The following is a 22,512-nucleotide window of genomic DNA, read 5'->3' on the forward strand; positions in this document are numbered from 1 at the left end:
ACTTCAATTCACACAATTCCTGATCACATAAAAATACATTTCTTCCGAATGTCTGAGAAATGCTAATTGTTTATACTTTTTCCAATTATATAATGTTTTGTTGCAGAATATTGTGTAAAATAAATTATTTTCACAGTGCAATTACCATTAAATAACAAATGAAAAGATCTAATTTGAGAACAGTTGCCTGTAATTTCAGAAACTTCCATTACTCAGAATACCTGTCTAAGTTGAAGCTGATCTGTTACTGTTTTGCATTAAGTAAATGCAAACTAATGTGAGGAAAGGAGAAACAGGCAGATTTTTTAAAAAGTTAAACTTTATTAGCGGTACCACTGAAACATTCATTTTGTGATCTAAAATTAAATGAAGCCAAATTATTATACAATTTTAATACTAAAATAACATAGCCAAACAAATAACTTGAGAATACATTTTTAAATACAAAAGCATAACTGATAAAATTATTTTTTTCCACTTTTTTTATAGAAGTACTGTCGGCTCTTCCGTTTAATGGGAACAAATTGGAATAGGTTTCCTGCATTGGATTCCATGCTTTCATTGGGTTATGTTTACACCAGTTGTACGCTTATCTGGAATCTACTCATTAAAAAAGCCAACAATGTCGATGATCAATACAAAATTACACAGACAATTCTAAACGAACATTCTGGTAATTTGATCACTCTTTATCATTAACAGTTACGCTAAGGCTGTTTTTTATTTGTTTGTACTTGGACTTGCAAAACTCAGAGCTGGAGCCAATTCAACCAAAATGTATTAACCGCAACAAACACAGAAGTTGCTGAAAAAGCTCAGCAGGTCTGGCAGCATCTGTGAAGAGAAATCAGAGTTAACGTTTCGGCTTTTACTAGATGAGTTGGTAAATTACTGCCCAGCCAAGAAGAACAGCAGGAATTTGTTAGAACAAAGGTGGTTTCAAGATGTCATGTCCCAAAGAGCAGTCAAGTTATTCTCTCACTTTAAACATAGCGACTTCAATTATTTTGTCGTTTTATGCATGTCAATTTTCTATGTTTAAAAAATCGCTGTTTCCAATTTATGTTCTGTTGATATTATTTCTTCCTCAGGAAGAGAGATGAAAACACATTTAGGTGAAAGGTATTCGAGTAACTACACATTCAAAGCACAAACACTCTCCTGTAAATGTGCAAACTTGCCTGGGGAATCTTCAAATCCGATCAGGAAAATCGAACGGGACGGAACCGTATCATCAGATGCAGCGCCAAGGTTTGACAAAAAATATTAAAGTGGGACAACAATTTTTCAAAACGCCTTTCTCACTTTACAAACGCCACCCATAGCAAGCCGCTCCCGACGGCCAGGCCTAGCCAGGTTACCCTGGTAACGGGAGAGGATGACCCAGTGACCCGGAAGGAGACCCCGCTGATGGACAGGCGCTGGGGGGCGGGGTAAGGAGGTCGGGCCGAAGATGGCGGTAGTAGCGGTTTGTTGGAAGCGTCTCGGTTTTTACTCGCTCTTGGCCGGCTATTTCTTCCGCTGGTGCGCGGTGGCAGCCGAGAAGGTGGCGTCGGTGGATGTTTTCCTGATGGATTCTCGAACGGGTTGGTCCGCGGAGTTCGGCTTCAAGTCGGGCAGCAGCTATCGCCTGCAGGGCACCGTATTGGCGCTTGGTAGCGGGTCTGACAGTCCCGGCCAAGGTAACCAGGGGCTGCGCGTCTTTCCAAAACATAACCAGGACAGCTTAGAAGGAAGCTTAATATTAGTAAGTGCTGCATTGCGTCCGTCTATGGATGCATAAAACACTAATCTTCAATGCGTTAATCTTTCTGCACAGTCTACAGCGAAGGCCCCCTTCCCCCCGTGAATTTCCACAAGATATTTAACTATAAAATAACCGGGGGGACAATGAGATGTATTTACAACAAGTGATATTATGGAGTTCACCTGTTTTCATTCGATCCGCTTTTCAAAATGCATCTCTTCCGAATGTCTGAGAAATGCTAACTGTTTACATTTGTTCCAATTATAGTGTTTTGTTGCAAAATGTTACGTCACTTTAGTCGTGTAATCAGCGGTAGTTGTAATTGATTTTTTTTAAGCAGAATGATTTATTGACAGTTTAAATTTCTTTTAAGTGGACTTAAAGTCCATACAAAAAACAAGATGTCACATTTATGACTTTTACTGTAGCAAAATATCTCCAGCATTGTTGTCTGAACATCGTGTTATTTTTGTAGGCAGTCGAAACTTCAAAACCACAAACTAAACATCCTTTTTTTTTAAATAAAACCAAAAGCAAACCACTACTATACTTACTGATCTTTGTTATCCATTCAATTTTATTTATGTTCCAACTGCCCACCCAAAAAAGTGTTTTTATTTTACGGAAGCTTTAATTTGCTTTATCAGGAACAAGGTAAAGATATGTAATGGTGCTCTCAAATTCACTCTAGTTTCTCTGCAGTGTTTTAGCTGTACACTGAAATACAAAATTTTATCTGGATCCTTTCATTAGCTTTTGGATAAAATCCCAAACTTATATATACAACCTCACAACTGTGGATTTTTCAGCTCATACCAAGGCTTTGCAACATTCTTGACTGGGAATCTAAACATGTGGAGCACCCCTGGTTCATAATGTTTTTTTTCCCTCTGAGCTTGTGTATTGCTGTCGGTCTCTCAGATGATCTTTGGCTTCTGACATTTCCTTCCTCTCTGTTTCATCCAAAGTGAAAGCCTTTGCTGTCTTTTGTTAAGGAACACTTTAGATATTTCTTCAAGCAAACTTTCAATTTAATTCTCTTCTATAAATCTAGCTTTTGTATCTGCCCTCAAATACACTCAGAGGATTGCATACCAGATCATAACTTTTTTCTTACAGCATGTAGTTTTGTTTTCCATGTTGGCTTTGCTGACTTTTCCTAATCCATGTATTTTATTTGGTTCTTGACCTTTCCATCATCAGAAGCAGTTCTATCCATTCTGTGTAGATCCAACAATTTTGAACATCTCTATCAAATCTTATTACAACCTTGCATCTTACATATGGCATGGATTTCCAGAACATAAGATGATATATATACATATCATCTTATGTCACATATTTATATTGAAAAACTTGATTGTCAACATATCAATGAAAAAAACTCCTTTAAAGATGTAAATATTTAACTGTCTAAAAAAAGAATGAATGTTACTCAAATGGTTCCTGATAACGTTTTCATCCATTTTAGTTGTTTATTACCTGCAAGTTCTAGGAAGCTATTGTCTGATATTCAATTAAAAACCTTAACTTTACCACTACATCTTAGTGTGCTTGCAGAATGTGAACTATATTTTTTCAGTTCTGCTGTAACTAAGCATTCAGCTTTATTGTCAATTACATGTGTCATATTATAGATGGTTAATTGGGTAATGTGTGGTTTTCTGTTGATCTATCAGTGGATAATCAATTCACTTACTATTTGAAATAAGTATACAATCAAATTACAAGGTAGTAATTAAACGTCCTCTGGTAGAACGGTTAAGTTGCAAAATAACTCATTTTTCCTCAGTGTGAGAGCACAGAATTCTAAAAATGTTTCCTGGTAAATGCACGCAAGGACTGATGTTTTGACTTTGTGCTTTTAAAATGTTTGTATTGTATGTAACAGTTTAGTGATGCGCAGTTAAAATTAGGTGACGAGAATTTATGGTTACTGATTATTTTTAAGGTTAAAGATGAACAGTTGGACATCCGGCCAGACACTGGAGAGAAATGGATTGGTGTTGTGCCTGTTGATGAAGAGCAAGTTGAAGGAAAAGGGAACAACAAGCAGGAATCATTTGCTGCAGCTGTTGTTAATAAGGCAAGTAATATAAAATGCTTTTAACATTTGAAAAATTACATTGATCTAAAATTCACAGTTTACTAAACTGGAGCCATTCATGTAGTATTGTTCGGTTTGCTTCTATAGGCATTAATCCTACATCCCTTTTATCTTCACTGCTAACCTCTCTAACCAGCGCTCAAGTAAATGCTATGCTGTCACCTTCCCTGTTAAGATTATCTTTCATTTCTCTTTGTGTTTCGAATAACCTTTGAATAACACTGCTTATTTCAGAGATATTAACTGTATCAGTGCACAAGCATATGAATTAGGAGGAGGACGGGGCCATTTGGCCTTGCTTCATCATTCAGTAAGGTGAGGGCTGATCTGATTGTTGCCTCAGCTCAACATTCCTGCCTACCTTTGATTCCCTCACCAAGAATCTTTTCTATATCTGCCTCAAAAATATTCAATGTATCTGACTCCACCGCTCCCTAATGAGGAGAGTTTGACAGACTGAAGGTTATGTAATTAGACTCAATATAAATATATCTTTCGAGGTAAATATTCGGTAAATAACTCTTTGAAGCATCTATGTAATCTTGGAGTGAAACCTAATCTGCATTAATGAATCCCTTCCTGATTATACTGATTCACCTGTATTAATATCTGTATTAATTTATACAATAATGTTCTGTTTAGTTATATTGCTGCTGATTCGAGGTATTTTAAGTCATGCATGCACATTTGGTTAGCATGGCTACAAACTTAATTGAACAGTACTATTGCAATTTTATAAGCAAACACCATGATTTCAAGTGAAACTAAATGGAATTAAAGCTGTTAACATGAGTCTGCTGGTGTAAGACTTATTTTTAGTTTTAGGAAAGTATTTCCGTGAGTTGCTTCTCTACTGTATCTATTCCAATTTCCTATGAACAGCAAGCTAATAATTGGTCTAGGAAAAGGCCTAGTGTATGTCCCAGTTGAGGTGGTAGAAACTTGAGCTGCTATGTCATAAATCCAAAGTTCTTCCTTTATAGCTTTGCAATTGTTTATATTTAAGTTGTTTTAAACATATTTAAATGAAACAGCATGCAGTAGTTGCTGCTTGGGGAAGTGCTACTGAAATTCAAAGTTGGAATTAATCACATTCCTCTGGATTGAAAGCTGTATTTGTGTTCTTGAGACTCTTTAAACTTTTAATGATGTACATGCAAAACTTGATTTCCTAATGCATTTAAAGTTATATAATTCTATAAATCTGCAGTTCGCAATTACGTTTCACAAAAGAACATTCAACTTCACCTTGGCGAGGATTTTAGGCCGTGTAGTTTTGTGGTTGGAAGGAAGGAAGATGTTTGCAATAGCATTTATGTTGACAGCTGGATTGTTTTCATGGATTGGATTTGATTCTTAGAATTTTTATTTAAATTTGTTTGAAAATGTATATTTGTTTCACTGAACTTCACATAAATGTTTCAAAAATATTTTCAGCTCAGTTATAAAGAAATTATCTTTTTATAAAAGGAGCAAAAATCACACTAGATAACCTTTTTTTAAAGAATGAAGATGTCCTTGTTGCAGGCTTGTCATCTTAGCTCATTGCTAGTGCAGAAATAGCACTATAACTGCTTATGTCCTTATTGGATAGGGTTGTGTGTGTACCTAGAGGATTTATCAAGTCACTTGCAACTCCTGGTGGAGTCAAATAACCTTCCTAACCACATCCCCTAACTCCAGTACCTTAGGCTTTTGTTTCTTAATTATAATGTAACACAATTATCTGTTACTGTCCATGTGATTTTTCTACTGGGTTGGTTGCAACTGTGCCCAAGTGCCCCAGTGAGAAACAGTAAATTCTGAAGACTGTGTGGCAGTCTTGGAGGATTAGTGATCCTAACTCTGTGACCGGATCCAATTTCATAAATAACAATTCATTTCCAAGTTGTATTTGTCGTTGAAGTATTCTCAGAAGTGGCAATGCTGAATTGAATGTACTGTATGTTACTTTCAAACCTATTGTTCAGAAATAATAGAACCAGGGATCGATTGATATTTTGTAAGTAAATTATATCCTTTTATAAAGAAAGACTGGAAAAAGTCACAGAAAATTGTGAAATCTAATTTGTAACAGACTTCTTGAGGATAGCCAGAATATGTTAAGACAGTCTGCAGTTTATGCTTCACAGTAAGTTTTAAATCTATCCTCATAAATTCTGTTAGTAAATTAGAAGCCATAGTTTTCTACTGTGACTTTTATCAGTTCTTTCTTTTTCAAATAAAGAATATAATGTAATTACAAAATTTCAGTAGATCCCTGGTTCTATTATTTCTGAACGGTAGGCTTACCAACAAAATTGCTATTTGATGTCCAAATAAACGATACTTTATTTTTACAGATGAAAAGAGCACTTGTTCTGGGAGCTTCTGCCTTTTTGATTCTGGTTTTAAATCAGAATGCATTCACTGAGGTAATTCAAATGCAAGCATCTGTTTTTACTCCCATACAAAATAATATATAATCATCAGAATCTATTCAGAATGATTTAAATATTTGTGCTGAGTCTTTTTTAAGTTTATTGTTATTTAAGTTTCAAATTTCAAACCATTTGAGGACTTCTGATAAAAGCTTTCAACTATTAATTTCGCACGAGCCATTCTGTTGTTAAAAGTGTCAGTGGTGGAAATATTTCTTTCTAATCGGTTGGTAATTGTGAAATATGAATTGTTTTACCATATTCACACTTCCTCCTTCTGAGAAATATTTATTTTTAGTTGTTTTTTCGAAGCATTTTATAATTTACCAATAAATCGTTATTGCACTGAAAGGCTTGCTATTTGTATTGTTTTCAAAGATGGACATTTCTCAAGTGCTTTCAAAACCTGTTGTCATAATGCAGAGCTCTGAAAATGTAACCAAGCTTCTGGGAGCCCTATTAAGGTAAGAGAGCATATAATTGCGTTTGTTTTTATTTCATGTGCTTTGATTCAGCCATCGTGTATTGTAGACTTTGGAAAACATTATGTAATACTTAGATAGAAAATATGTGAAATAAAATCTATTTTAACTCTAAACCATGAACATTCTGTAGGACTTCACTTTTTTTTTAATTGTTCACCAATTGAAAATAGTGTACGCCTTACCCTTTATTTTTGTTCTGCAGTTCATCTTGTAAAATTAACAAATGCTGTTCTTTTTATGGTGTACTTATTGCCACTGCAACTGCAGTAGACATGATGATTGCCCATCTGGTTGCAGTGCCTGTAACTTCATTCCATGTGATACCATAGAAAAGAATATTGTATTAAAGAATAGGAGCAATTAACAGCTTTGATTTTTCAAATACTTACAAATCAATTTGTTTAAAATTCTGAGATCAGAATATTCATATTGCCCACTGTCAACACTTGTCCATTTCTTGGCTTTAGTTTTAAACAAAATTCATTATGTCAACTGTATGGACATCTTATTACAGTGTAGTGGCAGAAGATGCACTTTCTTTCTTAACAGAATTAACAATGAATTTGAGAATTCTAAGTTTCTTTTTATTATAATGTTGATATTTTCCACACTTTCTCTTGCACTATGGATTTGCTATGCACTTACTATCTCAGGCTTTGAGGGTGCTCCATTAGTGCCCAATCCTTGTTAAGTCCATCTAGGAGGTGAGTGAGATTAGCTGAGGTAATGTTGGTTTTTTTTTGAGGGTGTGCTTCCAGGGTATCTCCCTGGAAATTGCCCTGTGAAGACTGAAGAGTCTCTTCCTATCAAGGAGCAAAGCACTGCAGCATCATAAAGACTTGGAATTTTGCCTGTTTTCATTTTAAGAATCTTTACATAATAAAATTATGGGAACTAAATAATGGTGCCAAAACTTTTTGACATGAGGTAAAGTATGCTGGTGTTTCTTTGCCTTCCCCGCAGGGAATTGTTCAGTTAATGGATTTTTGAAATGTACTTGAATTTCTAAAACCCAATGCACTGTATTCAAATCTAAAGCTATATAAATTATAAAGTAAAATTCGTAAAAGAATAGAAATAATTTATTTGTATAATATCTTATCAGATCTCTTTTGAATGTTCAAAGTGCTTCATTCTGAATTTGTTTGAAATATCTAGATAAATGCTTCATGTTTTAAAGTTGAAAGTACGCTATTCTCTGCAATTCAGCACTTTGCTCCATTGAAGAATTGAACTGGTGATGGACTAGGCCTAACAGTAGCTTTCGTGTTACCGCTATTCTTTAATGATGCAACAGGTATCTTAAAAGATGAAAAGGAAGATTTATAGTGCATACATACTGTTGCTTGGTTACAATCTCTTCAAATTTTACTTAGATTGAAAACCTTGGGCATGCTAAAGATGACTTTTCATTGAACTTCTTTTCAATTGCAGTGGTCTTCGTGCATCAGCCAAAATAACTTTTAAAAGCATAATTCAAGACAATCTGGTATGTCAAGTTTTATTTTAGTTTTAGATGTTGGAAGTCTTCAGTGTAATTTCTGTGTTATAAAACATATGCACGAGCTTGTGGCCATCCAAATGACCAGTAAAATCTAATGGGTCACACCACAACTTGTAGTTTGTAAAGTATCCTGAATTCATGGTCGGAATTTTACAGTCAGTACAATGTCAAAGATGTCTTAAATGTGGACAAAGTAGTAAGCATGTCAGTTTGAGAGGCAATACCAAGGATATTGACTTGCTGACCTTTGTGTTCAAGTTTTAAAAGATACTTTTATTTTCTTGCATTTGTATAGATAGTTCTCTTTCTGTTCTGAATGTGTTGATTCTTAACCTTTGGATATTTTGTATGATATTTGACACTGACCTTAGGAAAGCTATACAGGAGAAAGTGAGGTCTGCAGACGCTGGAGATCAAAGCTGAAACTTTATTGCTGGAACAGCACAGCAGGTCAGGCAGCATCTAGGGAACAGAAGATTCGACGTTTCGGGCACATGCCCTTCTTCAGGAATCAGAAAGCTATACAGCCCCAGGGATATCGTAATGGAGTCTTGTCCTTTGTTTCACTATAATCCATCCATGCAAAATTTCATAGTGCTTACTATAAAATAAAGAAAAGCAATCCTAGGCAATTGTCTCCTGTCTAACCCAGGGGTACGAAGGTAAATTGATATACTGTCCTGCTTGAGACCAGCTAACTCAGCAAAACCAGAGTTTGAACTTAATGTTAACCAATGTGTTTAACTATTGTGACTAAACTTGTTAAACCATCAAATGAGCTACCGGCCTGTGGAAGTTACATTTAAAATTAAATCAATGATAATTTCACCACCTAGGTCTTTTTGTAATCTTATAAAGTGTTTTCAAAAAATAAATAGCATCAATTAGGAGGCCATCAAAATAGTGTTAATACTGTGTTGTGATGACATATCATTAGCATTCTGATATTCACAGTTTGGTGTTTGAAATTGTTTTGGTCAAATAAACAGAAACAAAGAACTTTTCCATTGCAAGGTAGAGAAAATAGGATGGTGCAGCATTGTAGACTTCTCGCATGTACTCTGAGCTTCATTACCATTGGTAGAAGAAGCCTGTAATCAAGTGGTTTTGTCTGTTTACTTTACTGATTTGATAGCTATCATATCATGGAATTAGATCTAAAAAGGATAATGGCAGACATTGTAAGTGAAATGAAAAAGTTTAATAAAAGTTTAAACAAAATTTTTGTTTTAAACATTCCCAGTATGGATGTTATGATCTGGGAGGGTGTAGCAGGAATTTGAGAGCTGTGAATTAGGATTTTATGTTTATTGTTAATATGTATTCCTTCTGCTTTGGAACTACTGAAAACAATAATAAACTATTCCAGTTGTTGTTTAGCAAAGTGAAAAGTGGAGGGTTAAAAATTCCAATAGAGGCAGTTAGATCCTAAGACTGGCTGATCATATGAAATAGCATGTCCATTTGGGTTTTTGCAGCAGGCAAGATACTGATCATGTCCAATCAGCAAGTCCTTGCAAAAGTAAAACACACAATCCAACATCAGATGTGATTCCACAAAAGGATATGTCTGCTAAGTAATCCTGCTAAGAATTTTTTTTTTGTTTGTTCTCATATATTTGTTCATGGGATGTGGGTGTTGGTCAGGCCAGCATTTAGTATCCATCCCTAACTGCACAGAGGACAAGAGTCAACGACATTCTTTTGGGTTTGGAGTCACATGTAAGCAACACTAGGTAAGGATGGCAGCTCCTTTCTCTGAAGGATATTAATGAGCCAGATGCATTTTTCTAACAATTGACCATGGTTTCATAATCATTACTGGACTCTTACTTGCGAGATATTTGTTGAATTCAAATTCCACAATCTGTGATGGAGGGATTTGAACCTAATGCCCAGAACATGTCTCTGGATTAATAGTCTAATGAAAATACCATTTAATTGAGTTTACTAGCAAATTAATATTGTCAATCAGGCTTGCAGTATGTCATACATGAATGAACTGAAAATGTTATGTTCATACCCAGGGCTCTGTTTTTGCAGACAGAGCATGTACACACATTGCACCAGTTTCAACTTAACAAAAATACAACAACCATTCTCTGGTTCATTGCTCAGGTTAATACCTTGATCAATCAAAGTCAACCTACCTGGTCTAAATTTAAACAAAGCTGTTAGCTGTCAGTTGTCATCTATTTGGTGCACTCTCCATGTCATGACATCGGAGTCCACACGTCAACTAATCAGTACTCTCTTGTATACTATAAGATGTTGCTTCCCAAATATATTGATATTTTTGCAAATGTCCTGATGAGTGCAAACCTAAAGGTGCTTATTTTAGCAGTATTCAGGTTCTATATTATTGAACAACTCTTTGGATCCAAATAATGAAAAGTAGCATTTTCTCCACGTTTCTCAATAAGCACTACTTGAAACCTTGTAAAATCAGCAATGTTATGAGTTTTTTTTTGTCATTAGGGAGTAACATTAACACTATGGTCAACCTGTGGACGTTCACGAGGTGGTCTGTATGGAGAATGGCAAGGTGTGATTTGTACAGGAGAGAACAGCTCACAAGTTCAGGTATGTCGTTGTAATTAAAACCCTTTCAGTTCCACTCCAATTTTTCATCTTCTCATGCAATCCTTTCCCTCTTACCCGCTGACTTTCCCTTCCTTTGAGTATGTTGGCCTGTGATCCTATCCACAAGTGGCAATTAGCTTAGATTAAGTATTGATAGAAGTTAGAAATCTAGTTATCATAAATGTTAGCATACAAGCTGACCTTTGAAGCCTCTCAAAATTCCTCCAAAAATGAGAGTTGACCTTTATATGCCAAGTATAAAATTGAACTTCTGGTTTGGCTATGGTGGCGATTATCTTTGTTGCATACGATGCAGTGTTTGCTGTGTGTGGATGTATCATAACATCCTAAACAAGGTTGCATTGCAACCCAGTTATATATTACCAGTCAATAAAACATATATTGGTGGGGTAAAAATGGAGGTTGACTACTAATGCAAGTATAGCATGTTGATTTTGAGGTGGGAGGTGTATACATTAAGTATATCCAAACAATATGATAAAATCAAAATTCAACGGATTCTGAAACCAAAACAAAATACTGAAGAAACTCCGTTGATCTTGACGGCATCTGAGGAGAGAGAAGCAGTTATGTTTTGAGTCTGATATGACTCCTCTTCGGAATTGAAAGGAGCTAGAAAATAGTGCATTTTGTACTGTTGGCAGTAGGGGAGGAGGAGTAAGTGGAACAGATTGAAGGTGCCCAAAGCAAAAGGAAGTGCTTGTGAGCCTGAAGAATCATCATATTGGATTTGAAACATGTTAACTTTGTTTCTCACTCCACAGATGCTGCCAGACCTGTTTGTTTCTCCAGCACTTCCTGTATTATTATAAAAGCATGGTTTTTAGGGTCTAAAAGGGCTAATTTTATGTACTGTCAATTTTTTTTCCTCTCCCAGCTACAGCACCAATGCACAATCTTGGTTAACAGTATGTTCAGTCAGAAAACCGAAAGATTTTGCAGTTTAAAAACTCGAAAGTTTGAATGAGAAACAAAAGTGAAGAATCCTTTGCGATAGAATGAAGAAAATTGGATCCTCACAAAAAGACACCCTTTCAAATAAGTGGCTTCAGAGATTCTGATCAGACAATGGCTATATTAAGCTGTAATGTACTAAATGTGGGCCTCTATAGTCACAACAGACGCTGCTCTACCAACAAAGATTGAAGCAAGATTTCCCAGGTGCAGATCCAATGTCTCACGAGACTAACGGATGCCACCATTAAATTGTCTAGTTATAGCTTGAGAAATATATAGGTTGATGTGTTGATCCTTTCAGGGTCTGAGGACACCCTAAAGCTTCCAACAGCCTTAGGAAGAACATTTTGAACAGCTGTCACAATTGTAATGTAGGAAACTCAAAGGACGATTTGCAGTTGATAAGCTCCACTAAACAGTAATGTGATTGCATTACAGCCTTGGTTCAAACATGGGCAAGAAAGCTGAACTCCAGAGATAAGGAGAGATTGACAGCCCTTATTATCAAGGCTGCATTCGATCGAGTGTAGCATCAAGGAGCCCGAGCAAAACTAGAATCAATGGGTATCAGGGATCAAACTCTTCATTGGTTGGAGTCATACCTGGCACATAGGATGATGGTTGCAGTTATTGGAGGTCAGTCATCTCAGCTGCAGGAGTTCCTCAGAGTAGTGTCCTCGGCCCAACCATCTTCAGCTGCTTTAACAATGACCTTCCCTCCTTCATAAGGTCAGAAGTGGGGTTGTTCGCCAATGATTGCACGAAGTTCAGCATCATTCATGACTCCTCAGATACTGAAACAGTCTGTGTTCAAATGCAACAAGATCTGGACAATATCCAGACTTGGACTGACAGGTGGAAAGTATTTTTTGTGCCACACAAATGCAAAGCTATGACTAAGATTAGTAAGAGACAATCTAACCACCGTCCCTTGACATTCAACGGTGTTACCATCACTAAATCTCCACTTTCAACATCCTGGGGTTACCATTGACCAGAAACTCAGCTGGACTTGTCATATAAACACAGTGGCTACAAGATCATGTCAGAGGTTAGGAATACTGCAGTGGGTAACACACCACCTGACTCCTCAAAGCTTGTTCATCATCTGCAAGGCACAAATCAGGGATGTGATGGAATGCTCCCCAATTGCCCAGACAGATTCAGCTTGAACAATACTCAAGAAACCTAATGCCATCTATGACAAAGCAGTCTGCTTGATTGGCTCTACATCCACAAGCATCCACTCCCTCCCTTTCCGACACTCGTAGCAGTAGTGTGTTCTATCTACAAGATGCATTGCAGAAATTCACAAAAGATCCTCAGGTGGCACCTTTAAAACCCACAACCACTTCCATCTAGAAAGACAAGGACAGCAAATACATGGGAACACCACCTTCAAGTTCCCCTCCAAGCTTCTAACCATTCTGAGTTGAAAATATATCACAGTTCCTTCACTGTGGCTGGGTCACAATCCTGGAATTCCTTTCCTAATGGTATTGTAGGTTAACCCACAGCAGGTGGACTGCAGCAGTTCAAGAAGGCAGCTCACCAACACCTTCTCGAGGGCAACTAGGGATGGGCAATAAATGCTGGCCAGCCAGCAATGCCCCATCCCACAAATGAATTAAAAATACTGACCAGATAATCGATCTTCGATGTTGATCTGAGGGATAACTATTGCCCAGGATTCTGTTTTTTAAAGAAGTACTGTGAATCATAGAGGTTACAGCACAAAAGACCATTCGGCCTATTGAGTCTGCGCTGGATAAAAACACACATCTAACTATATTCTAATCTCATCTTCCAGAACTTGGTCTATGGCCTTGAATCCCTTAGCATCACAAGTACATGTCCAGATACATCTTAAACATTACGACAGCTTGTGTGTCTACCACCCTGAAGGGCAGTAAATTCTAACTACCTACCACCCTCTTGGTGAAAACACTTCCTCCTCATGTCCCTTATAAACTGCCTGCCCATTACCTTAAATCTATCCTCTGGTCATTTTCCTCCACTGAGGGGAAAGTTCCTCCCTCATCATTTTATACAATGTCATCATTTTATGCATCTCAATTATATCCCCCATCAGTCTCCTCTGCTCTAAGGGAAACAACCCCAGTCTAGCCAATCTCTCTTCATAACTAAAACTCTCCAGCCCAGGCAATAACCTTGTAAATCCCCTCTGCACCCTCTCCAGTGCAATCATATCCCCCTATAATTGGATTCCAGAACCGCACACGACACTCTAGTTATGACCTAACTAATGTTTTATACAGCTCCAGTATAACCTCCTTGTTCTTAAACTATCAAGCTCAACTAATAAAGGCAAGTATCCCATAAACTGCCTTAACCATTTAATCTACCTGGCCCACTTCCTACAGGTCTGGTGGACATGCACACCAAGGTTTCTCTGAAGCTCAGTGCTTACCAGAGTACTTCTGTTCATTATCTATTCTCTTTCCTTGATTGTCCTGCACAAGTGCATCTCCTCACAGTTTCCAGATTGAATTCCATTTGCCTCTGCTCAGCCTATTTGACTAGCCTATCTGCATCCTCCTGTTATCTAAGGCTATCCTTCTCATTGTTTACCACCCGATCAATTTTCATATCATATGTGAATTTATTGGTCACCCTTCCTACATTCAAGACTAAGTCTTTAATATATACACCAGAAGCAGCAAGGCCCCAAACAGTTATTCTTATGGAACTCCATTGGACACAGGCTTCCAGTCACAAAACAGCCGTGTAATGACCTGGACGTGAGATGGCTGACATCCAGTAACCACAGCTGTAGGTATGATTTCAACTAGTAGAAAGTTTTCCTGCCAATTCCTACCAACCAATCTTGCTAGAGCTCTTTGTTGCAACATTCGGGTCAAATGCTGCCTTAACAAAGGCAACTGTTCACATTTTAATTCCAGAATTCAGCAACTTTGTTTGTATTTGGTCAAAGGTTGTAACAAGGTTTGGAATAACGTTTTGACAGAACCCAAAGTGAGCAAGTCTGATGAACAGGAGCCATTAACAGCATTGTTGATGGCACCTTACATCACTGATGATTTAAAAATGGTAAATGGCCTGATTTTCCAGCTTTGTTTCCAGAACATACCAGGACAACTTTCCATGTTTGGGTGAATGTCCATGTTGTAGCTGTTTATCCTTCAGTGCTGCACTCCCTCGTGTCTGCTTATACCTTTGAAATTTGAATGAATTCCTTTGTCTTTTACAGAAATATCTGCAGCAGTTGTGGAACACTATCCTATTAGTGGGTTTAATCTTAAGTACTGGAGTCATTGTGCAAGCTCAGTGGCAATATAGACACCATGAACCAAGTACGGAAGAGATGGAGGTTAGTATGGTTGTCTGTCTAAGCAGCGTAGATTATAATGTCTAAGAAAACTTAGGAGTGATTTGTGTAGCATAATTTTATTACATTTTGCTTTAGAGATCTAGAAGAAGATTCTTCAGGCCACTGCATCCACAACGGTCAAAACTGACCATTTCACATTTCTAATCCCATTTTCCAATACTTGGTCCATTGCTTTATATGCCTTTGCATGTCCAAATACTTCATAATGTAATGAGAGTTTCTGCCTCTACCAGTCTTAGAGGCAATTAAATTCCAGATTCTCACCATCCTCTGGGAGAAAATGTTTTTCCTCATGTCCCCTCTAAACCTTGCGCTCCTTACTTTGAGTCTGTGGTCCTTGGTAATTGATCCCCACATTAAGGGGAAAAGTCTCTTCCTGTCTACCCTATTTATGCTCCTCATAATTTTATACATCTCAGTCTTATTCCCCTCTCAATCTCTTTCTTTTAGTTTTTATTACATTGCTGAGTCACAGGAAATGAAACTTTGTATCAAAACTTTAAAAATTGAGATTTTAAACTATTTAATACTTCAGAATTTTAATTATATTGTTATTATAACGTTATTGAAATCTGATTTATAAACTAATTAAGTGACTTATTTTAAGTCATTAACATTGATTCCCTTCATTTTTGTTTTTGCTTTCAGATGGGTTTGAAGCAACAAATCCTAAAGCAATTATCAGCGCTGAAGACCCGAAAGTATTATCCAAATAAAAAATGGAAAACACAGTTGCAAGAACTTGAGAGCTGTGCAGTGTGTTTGGAAGAGTTCCATAAAAATCAGGTGTATTTCAGTTTGTGATTTGAGCAAAGAAACAAAGGAGAAAGTGACACCAGTAACTGATATTTATTTGACTGCTCTTTTGTTGCCCTTTTTGTTTTTGCGTGAATTAGTTTCTTACTGCAAAATGCATTCATGGGCTTTTTCAACCACAGTGACCTCAAATACAGTGACCTGAATAAAAGCATGAGGCTGTGGTTAAGTGGTAGCAATCTTATTTGCGAGTCAGTTGTAGTTTAACCCCCAGTCGAAAACTTAAGTACATAATGTAGGTTCATACCTACAGTACTCCAACAGAACTGCATTATCAACAGTGTTTTTTTTGGAATTAAATTTTAAATAATCATAAAGTCCCTTTGTCTTTTGAAATTAAAAGTGCCTGTTACACTCTTCGTGCTCTGTTTGTATTTTATATTCAGTTTTTCCTTTATACTTCCTTAGTCTCTATAATTTGGCTGCTTAATACAGTAAGTAGATGAACTATTGTAAGAGCTAATGTTACTAACTAAGTCATTTTGCTGTTCTGCATGTTCTTATGGGTTATTTAATAATAAGTACGTCATTTGATTTAAATTGTTCTTGATTAATAAGACAATGTCATACAAGCATAGAGTATACAATTGAGTTTTAATGACTTTTGATGACCAGGTTAATTTCAGATCAGACTAAATCTTATTTATTGATGCCTTCATGAACTGGTTCATCCTTTGGTTAGTTGATTGCAAAAATTTCAAATCAGTGTTTTCTTTCTTTTTAAAAACTGTTTGAGCCCATGAAGCTCCCAGTATTAAAAATTAGATGATGTAAACTGAAAATTGATTTCTTTCACCACCATCATAACAAGATGAAAGTATTTTACCTGGAACATTGGTTCGAGTTATTTTGGTTAATGGAGAAAATGCTTTGAAAATATTTTAAGATTTTAATATTACTTCTTTTTATAGTGTCTACGAGTTCTGCCATGTCTACACGAGTTTCACAGGGATTGTGTTGATCCCTGGCTCCTACTTCAACAGACATGCCCCCTCTGTAAACGGCATGTCCTAGGTAAGAGGTATAAAGTTAATATTGTACGTAAAGAGAACTTTTGGCCAATCAAGTCTGTGCTTGCTCTCTAGAGCTAGACAATAGCCCCATTTCCTCACCCAATTACTCATGGCATTGCATTTTTATATACAGAAAAATACAACCATTATTAAAATGACTTTAATAAGGACATTTGAAGAGACTGTGTAAAATTAATGTAATGTTTTAATACAGTTTTGAAGGACAACTTGACATTCCTGGGATAATTCTTTACTGGTGATCACGCCCTGTTAGTGTGCAGGTTGAATGAGGTACAGCAGGTCTGCTGTGAAGCCTTGATAGTCACATACAGTCGGTTCTGCCATAAAGTGTAATTCTGTTCTCGTGCCATCCCGTATTATAAGAAAATCGCATAATAGCAGCATCATTTAATCTAATGGGTCCGGAATCACATGATAACCAATACACACTTTTAAAGTTTGCGCTTTAGAAACAGTGTCTCCAATTTGTAAATCGTGCTATAGCAAATTCACATTAATGAAACATGCATTATAGCAGAATGACCTGTAAGTGGTAGGACGCAGGAAGGATGTCTGCACATTACATAGGTTCACATCACAGAGGAAAGAGCAGGATGAAGAACTGTGCACTAAAGGGAAAGTAAAAATAAATCAACAAGTCTTTATTGTCTTGTATTTGTTTTTTTTTTAAAATAGGTGATCTGTGTGAGAACAGCTGAATGTATTCTCTCGTGGACGGAAAACAGGAGACTTCTGCGGCCCGATTTTATGTACACCTTGAAACTTTTTATATTGCACTTTATTCGTTACGTTCTGAACAACCAGTTCAATTTGTGGTAATCAAGTGAACATTGACTTTAACATCCACAATAAGATATATCCTGTTATTGTGTTGGAATGTTTGGTTTATTGACTCACACAAACAAGATGTGAAGTATACCACATATAGATCTGTGATGCAACGGTCACTTGTTTCTGGAATGCTCATGAATAATGAGACAATTAGATGGACTATTCAAGTTAGTGGTTAAGCCATTGAAGGTTAGCCATTTTCTTCATTATGTTCACGCTGCAATAACAGTGCTTTTCCCCTTTTTATTTATTGATTATATTTATTCTCCTGAAATTTTACATATGCCTATTGTGAAAATGCTGGTAGTTATTTTGTCTTTATTGACACTTCCAACTTATAAATCAGAGGAGAGATGCAAAGTCTTTGGCTTTCACAGTTGAACTGTATTTGGGCATTAAAATCTTTTCAAGTTTTTGGCAAATTGTACTGTGCTTGGGAACCAGTTCATGGTTTGGCTGCTGTATATTCCAAACAGTTGAGTCTAAATGAACCAATTTATTATCTCTGAGTATCTATTGCCATTTGGATTCTTGGAAAATTATTGAGAAGGTTATAAATCTTAGCAACCCCAGAAACTTTTCCACCTAATCAGAAAAACCTTATTAACTCTGATCTTCCTCTCACATATTTGGGACTTATAAGCATCTGATCATGTTCCATCAGTGTGTTTTAACATTTATTGATATGAGAATTGGCTGCATCACTGTTGGCAAATGCAGGCAATAGTCTCCCTGTAGTTTTTCCAACAATTAATGAGGTGATATTTGAGGTTTAGAATGATCTGCATCTCCCTAAATGTTTCCCAGAAGGGGATTAAACTGTCATTATTTAGTGCTGATTTGGAGGTACCAGTGGTGGACTGAGGTGTACAAAGTTTAAAAATCACACAACACCAGGTTATAGTCCAACAGGTTTATTTGGAAGCACTAGCTTTCGGAGCGCTGCTCCTTCATCAGGTGGTTGATGAAGGAGCAGTGTTGTGTGATTTTTAACATTATTTAGTGTATATGTTTTGACCAGAAATTATTAATCATCCAATTATTAAAGTCTGCATTTTGCATTATAACATGTCCTTCCATTGTGAGGAGAGGCTTTGAACAAGATGACAGTAGTAACAAAATACTAGAACTTTTTTCTTATTCCATGAAAATACTTGAATTTAGAAATGTTCCAATGCCTTAGAGTGCTATCTCCCAGTGTGTTGCAAATTGTTGTTCTTGCCTTTCTATTCCTTAATTCTAGCAATACGCATCTTTTGAACTCTCTATGTTTTCAATATTTTGAACATTAGACTTATAACAGACCAGTAAGAGTACTTTATGTTTTGGGGTAGTTCCAAACGCTCTTGCACAGAAGATCAGTGGAGATTATCTGGGCTAACTCATAATCCTCACGTACCAGAGTAATTTAAGCTGTTTACATGATTTTTTAAGAGAAAATCAGAACATTGACAGATTGTGGTTCAAGTGTTTAAAATGCCAATAGACATGATTAATGTGGGTAGAAGATATGAAAATAGAATTACCATGTGAATTGATACTAGAGATTTTGCAATCCACAGAAGAACAGTAAAAGTCTAACAAAAACATTAATCATTTGAGTTTCTGTTGATAATTCTATAAAACTAAAAGAATAAAGATCAATGCAAATGATTAGTGCTAACACTTAAGGTGAAGCTATTTACTCTATTCCTATTTGATTATCCTTCCCTTGAAAACATTTTATTTCTTCCTCTTCAAAAACTAATCCAGTTCATTTTTAGATAAATTCATTATGTCTGCAGTCAACAGAATTTGACTTTCTAACTTTTGCATGTAAGTAAATATAGTTGCTGAGATCATCTGGAGTCTTAACTTCTGATTTTATTGTGCAAATCAGCAGAGTTAATATTTCATGAGTTATCCTTTTAAAGCATTTCAAACTTTAATAAACCTTCTGGATTTTCATTGACTTTTGTTTTAGTTGAAAATATATTTTTGTACATTTCTTCATGGCTGTTTTATTTGTTTCTGGTATTGTTCTAGAGTATTTGCTGCAACCTTTTCATGTTGCTGATATTCTTTCAATAAGAGATGCCAAAACTACACATTATTCCCAAGTATAATCCAAAATCAGATTTTTCTACTTGCATTTACAGTCATTGGCATTTATATATGAAATCTAGTAGTTGCAGTTCGACCTTTAAGAATCTATGTATGTGCATCTATACCCCTCATGACTTTATAAACTTCTTTTAAGGTCACCCAAGAACCACCTACACTCCAGTGAAAAAAGTCCCAGGCTATCCAATCTCTCTTTATAATTCAAACCCTCCATACCTGGTAACATCCTGGTTAATCTCTTCTGAATCCCCTCAATAAAGTCGATCTGAAAATACCAGGTATTCAATGTATGTGGAACAACTAATATTTTCTACATGGATCAGTGACTAAAACTTTTGGTAGATCAGATATATAAAACCTATATTTGGATGAATGCTGGAGTGTATTGTATTAAATAATTAAGAGTAATTATTTTTCATTTCCCTGAAAAATTAAGCCCAGAGAATAGAAGTGCAAGTTGGTAATAATTAAATAACCAGCTAAAATCATGCTGTTTTTCTGCAAAGAGCATTGGTTCGAGGCTGCTAGGTTTGTCAGCTGGGTTTTTCCTTCTTGTTGGGGTACAAGCATGCAAAATTATCTGTGGAGTCAAGTAGGAATAATCCTAGACCTTATTCTCAGACCTACCCCTCCAGACATTATTAATGAACAAGGCTGACTGGATAATCAACAGCAGTGCCTAGTTTGTTTCATTGTTTAGTATTCTAGTCTTACTGGGCTTAATATTATGGAGCTAACTTCGCCTCAAAGATAGCTCACATATCCTTTCTGACATTGAGGCAAAGTAACTAGTCAGTAGCTAACTAATAAATGCATTATGTATTAGTGTATTTATTTATTAGAATTTCTTCCATTACAAATGCCAGAACTTGATTTTTTAAATGGTTATTTTATTCTTCATTCTGTTTAGCTACAACATTGTATGTAATTTATTTTGCAGTGCTTTATGATTAATTATATTTATTATATAGACTGTAGACAAGGGCTTTACGTGAATCAGGAAACAGTCACCATTTTCCTTGGTACCATTTGCTTCAATAGTGAGTTTACAAAATGTGACTGGCATGTTACAGAGAGCTATTTTGTAAACTTAACTATTTAGAAAGATGTTTTTGAAAAAAAAGAACTTCATTTTGAAAAGCACAAATACGTTATAAATTTGGAGAGGGGGAAAAATATGCTGGGAGAAAGAGGGATTTTTGTGGTTAACTATTGCAAAATCTTTCTGAAACAAAGTAGTTGAATGGACTTCTTAATGCATAACTGATATTTATTTGTAGCATATACCCCAGTAGTCATAAATAAAAGCCTGTGCCTGAATAAAATGTGGCTGTCTTCATTGTACTACATAGTGTTGTTTTATTCGCAACAATATGTACAGAGTTAATAATCTTGTAATTGCCTTGATAAAACATTCTAGTTTCACACAGTTACTCTGTCATTATAAGTAGTAAACAGGACATCTTGCCCCTAAATGATCAACAACTTCCACTGAGCTCCATCAAAAGATGCTGCATGACATTTTCTCCCCACATTTTTCTTCCTCCGTCACCAATTTTAGATATTTAGTTTCATTCTGGCTACTACCTAACTGGTTCAAATTCTCTGGCAAATACAAAATCCAAAGTAATTTTCAGTGAACTCCCATTTTCCATCCCTCTTCTGTATGCTGTCTGACTCAACTCATGGACCTTGATGGGCACCATATCTGTAGGGCAACGTTGAGGCTGGATTTTGTCATGTGATACATTCCTACATATTTTCATACTAAAAGAGTCTTGTCTCAACATGACATCATACAGCTCTTACTGTGTAGTACAATAGTCATATCTTATTAATGGAAGACAAATTATTAAATCTGTCACAAGTGAAATCTCTCTTTTGTTTATTTATACATTGTAAAAAAACTTTTGTAGCAGAGACATTTATACATCTCTGCTGTCTTCCCGTGCTTGAAGCAAGTGCCAGTTTTGTGTAGGTAGGTTAAGTGGTCGTGCTTATTTCTGTCTCAGTAAGAACAAGATAATGAAAATATATGCAGAAAGCATGTTACATGTAACTCATCAGTTTATTGATAACTCCTCCATGAGTCTTGTCATGTGAATGAAAGGCGTCTTGGCAATGGAACAGGCTAATTTGGGATGTTGTCAGTCAAAGGGTAATTCTAATGTTGGAAACTTAAGTACTGAAGCTGATGAAGTGCATGTTATCTCATCCAAGACACTAAAGTCAGTAAGTTTGAGATGTGGAGATTGTGGGTTTGCAGAATATTGTGCATAAAAGTAATGAGCAGGAAAAGACGAGCTAGTTCAAACCTTCCACACACAAATGGACTGAAAGCTAGCATAGATCAGCAAGGTCAGTAGCAAGGGGTAAGCAGGAGTTGGTACAGATTGATGGAGACTTAGAATTGACTGCAGATTGTGGAAATGGCAGTCAGTAGGAGAATATTGAAATGGCTGAGGCAGTCTGAGCAACAGGTGGGGTGGATGGGAGTGGAAACCGGTAATCATTATGGAGATTTGCAGTCT

At 36.2% G+C, this 22,512-nt stretch overlaps 1 protein-coding gene across 1 annotated transcript; it reads left to right on the forward strand.

Moving 5' to 3' along the window:
- The first annotated feature begins 688 nt into the window (after positions 1–688).
- rnf215 (ring finger protein 215) lies at positions 689–18,810 on the forward strand. Its single transcript, XM_043715663.1, has 10 exons — positions 689–1,747; positions 3,699–3,833; positions 6,197–6,268; positions 6,653–6,738; positions 8,194–8,248; positions 10,742–10,846; positions 15,057–15,176; positions 15,846–15,983; positions 16,925–17,027; positions 17,723–18,810. Exons 1-10 carry the CDS (start codon positions 1,454–1,456, stop codon positions 17,743–17,745), a joined length of 1,131 nt encoding a protein of 376 aa, XP_043571598.1. The 5' UTR covers positions 689–1,453; the 3' UTR covers positions 17,746–18,810.
- The last annotated feature ends 3,702 nt before the right edge of the window (positions 18,811–22,512 follow it).

Source organism: Chiloscyllium plagiosum, chromosome 25 (assembly GCF_004010195.1).
Source record: "Chiloscyllium plagiosum isolate BGI_BamShark_2017 chromosome 25, ASM401019v2, whole genome shotgun sequence".
NCBI classification, from domain to species: Eukaryota; Metazoa; Chordata; class Chondrichthyes; order Orectolobiformes; family Hemiscylliidae; genus Chiloscyllium; species Chiloscyllium plagiosum.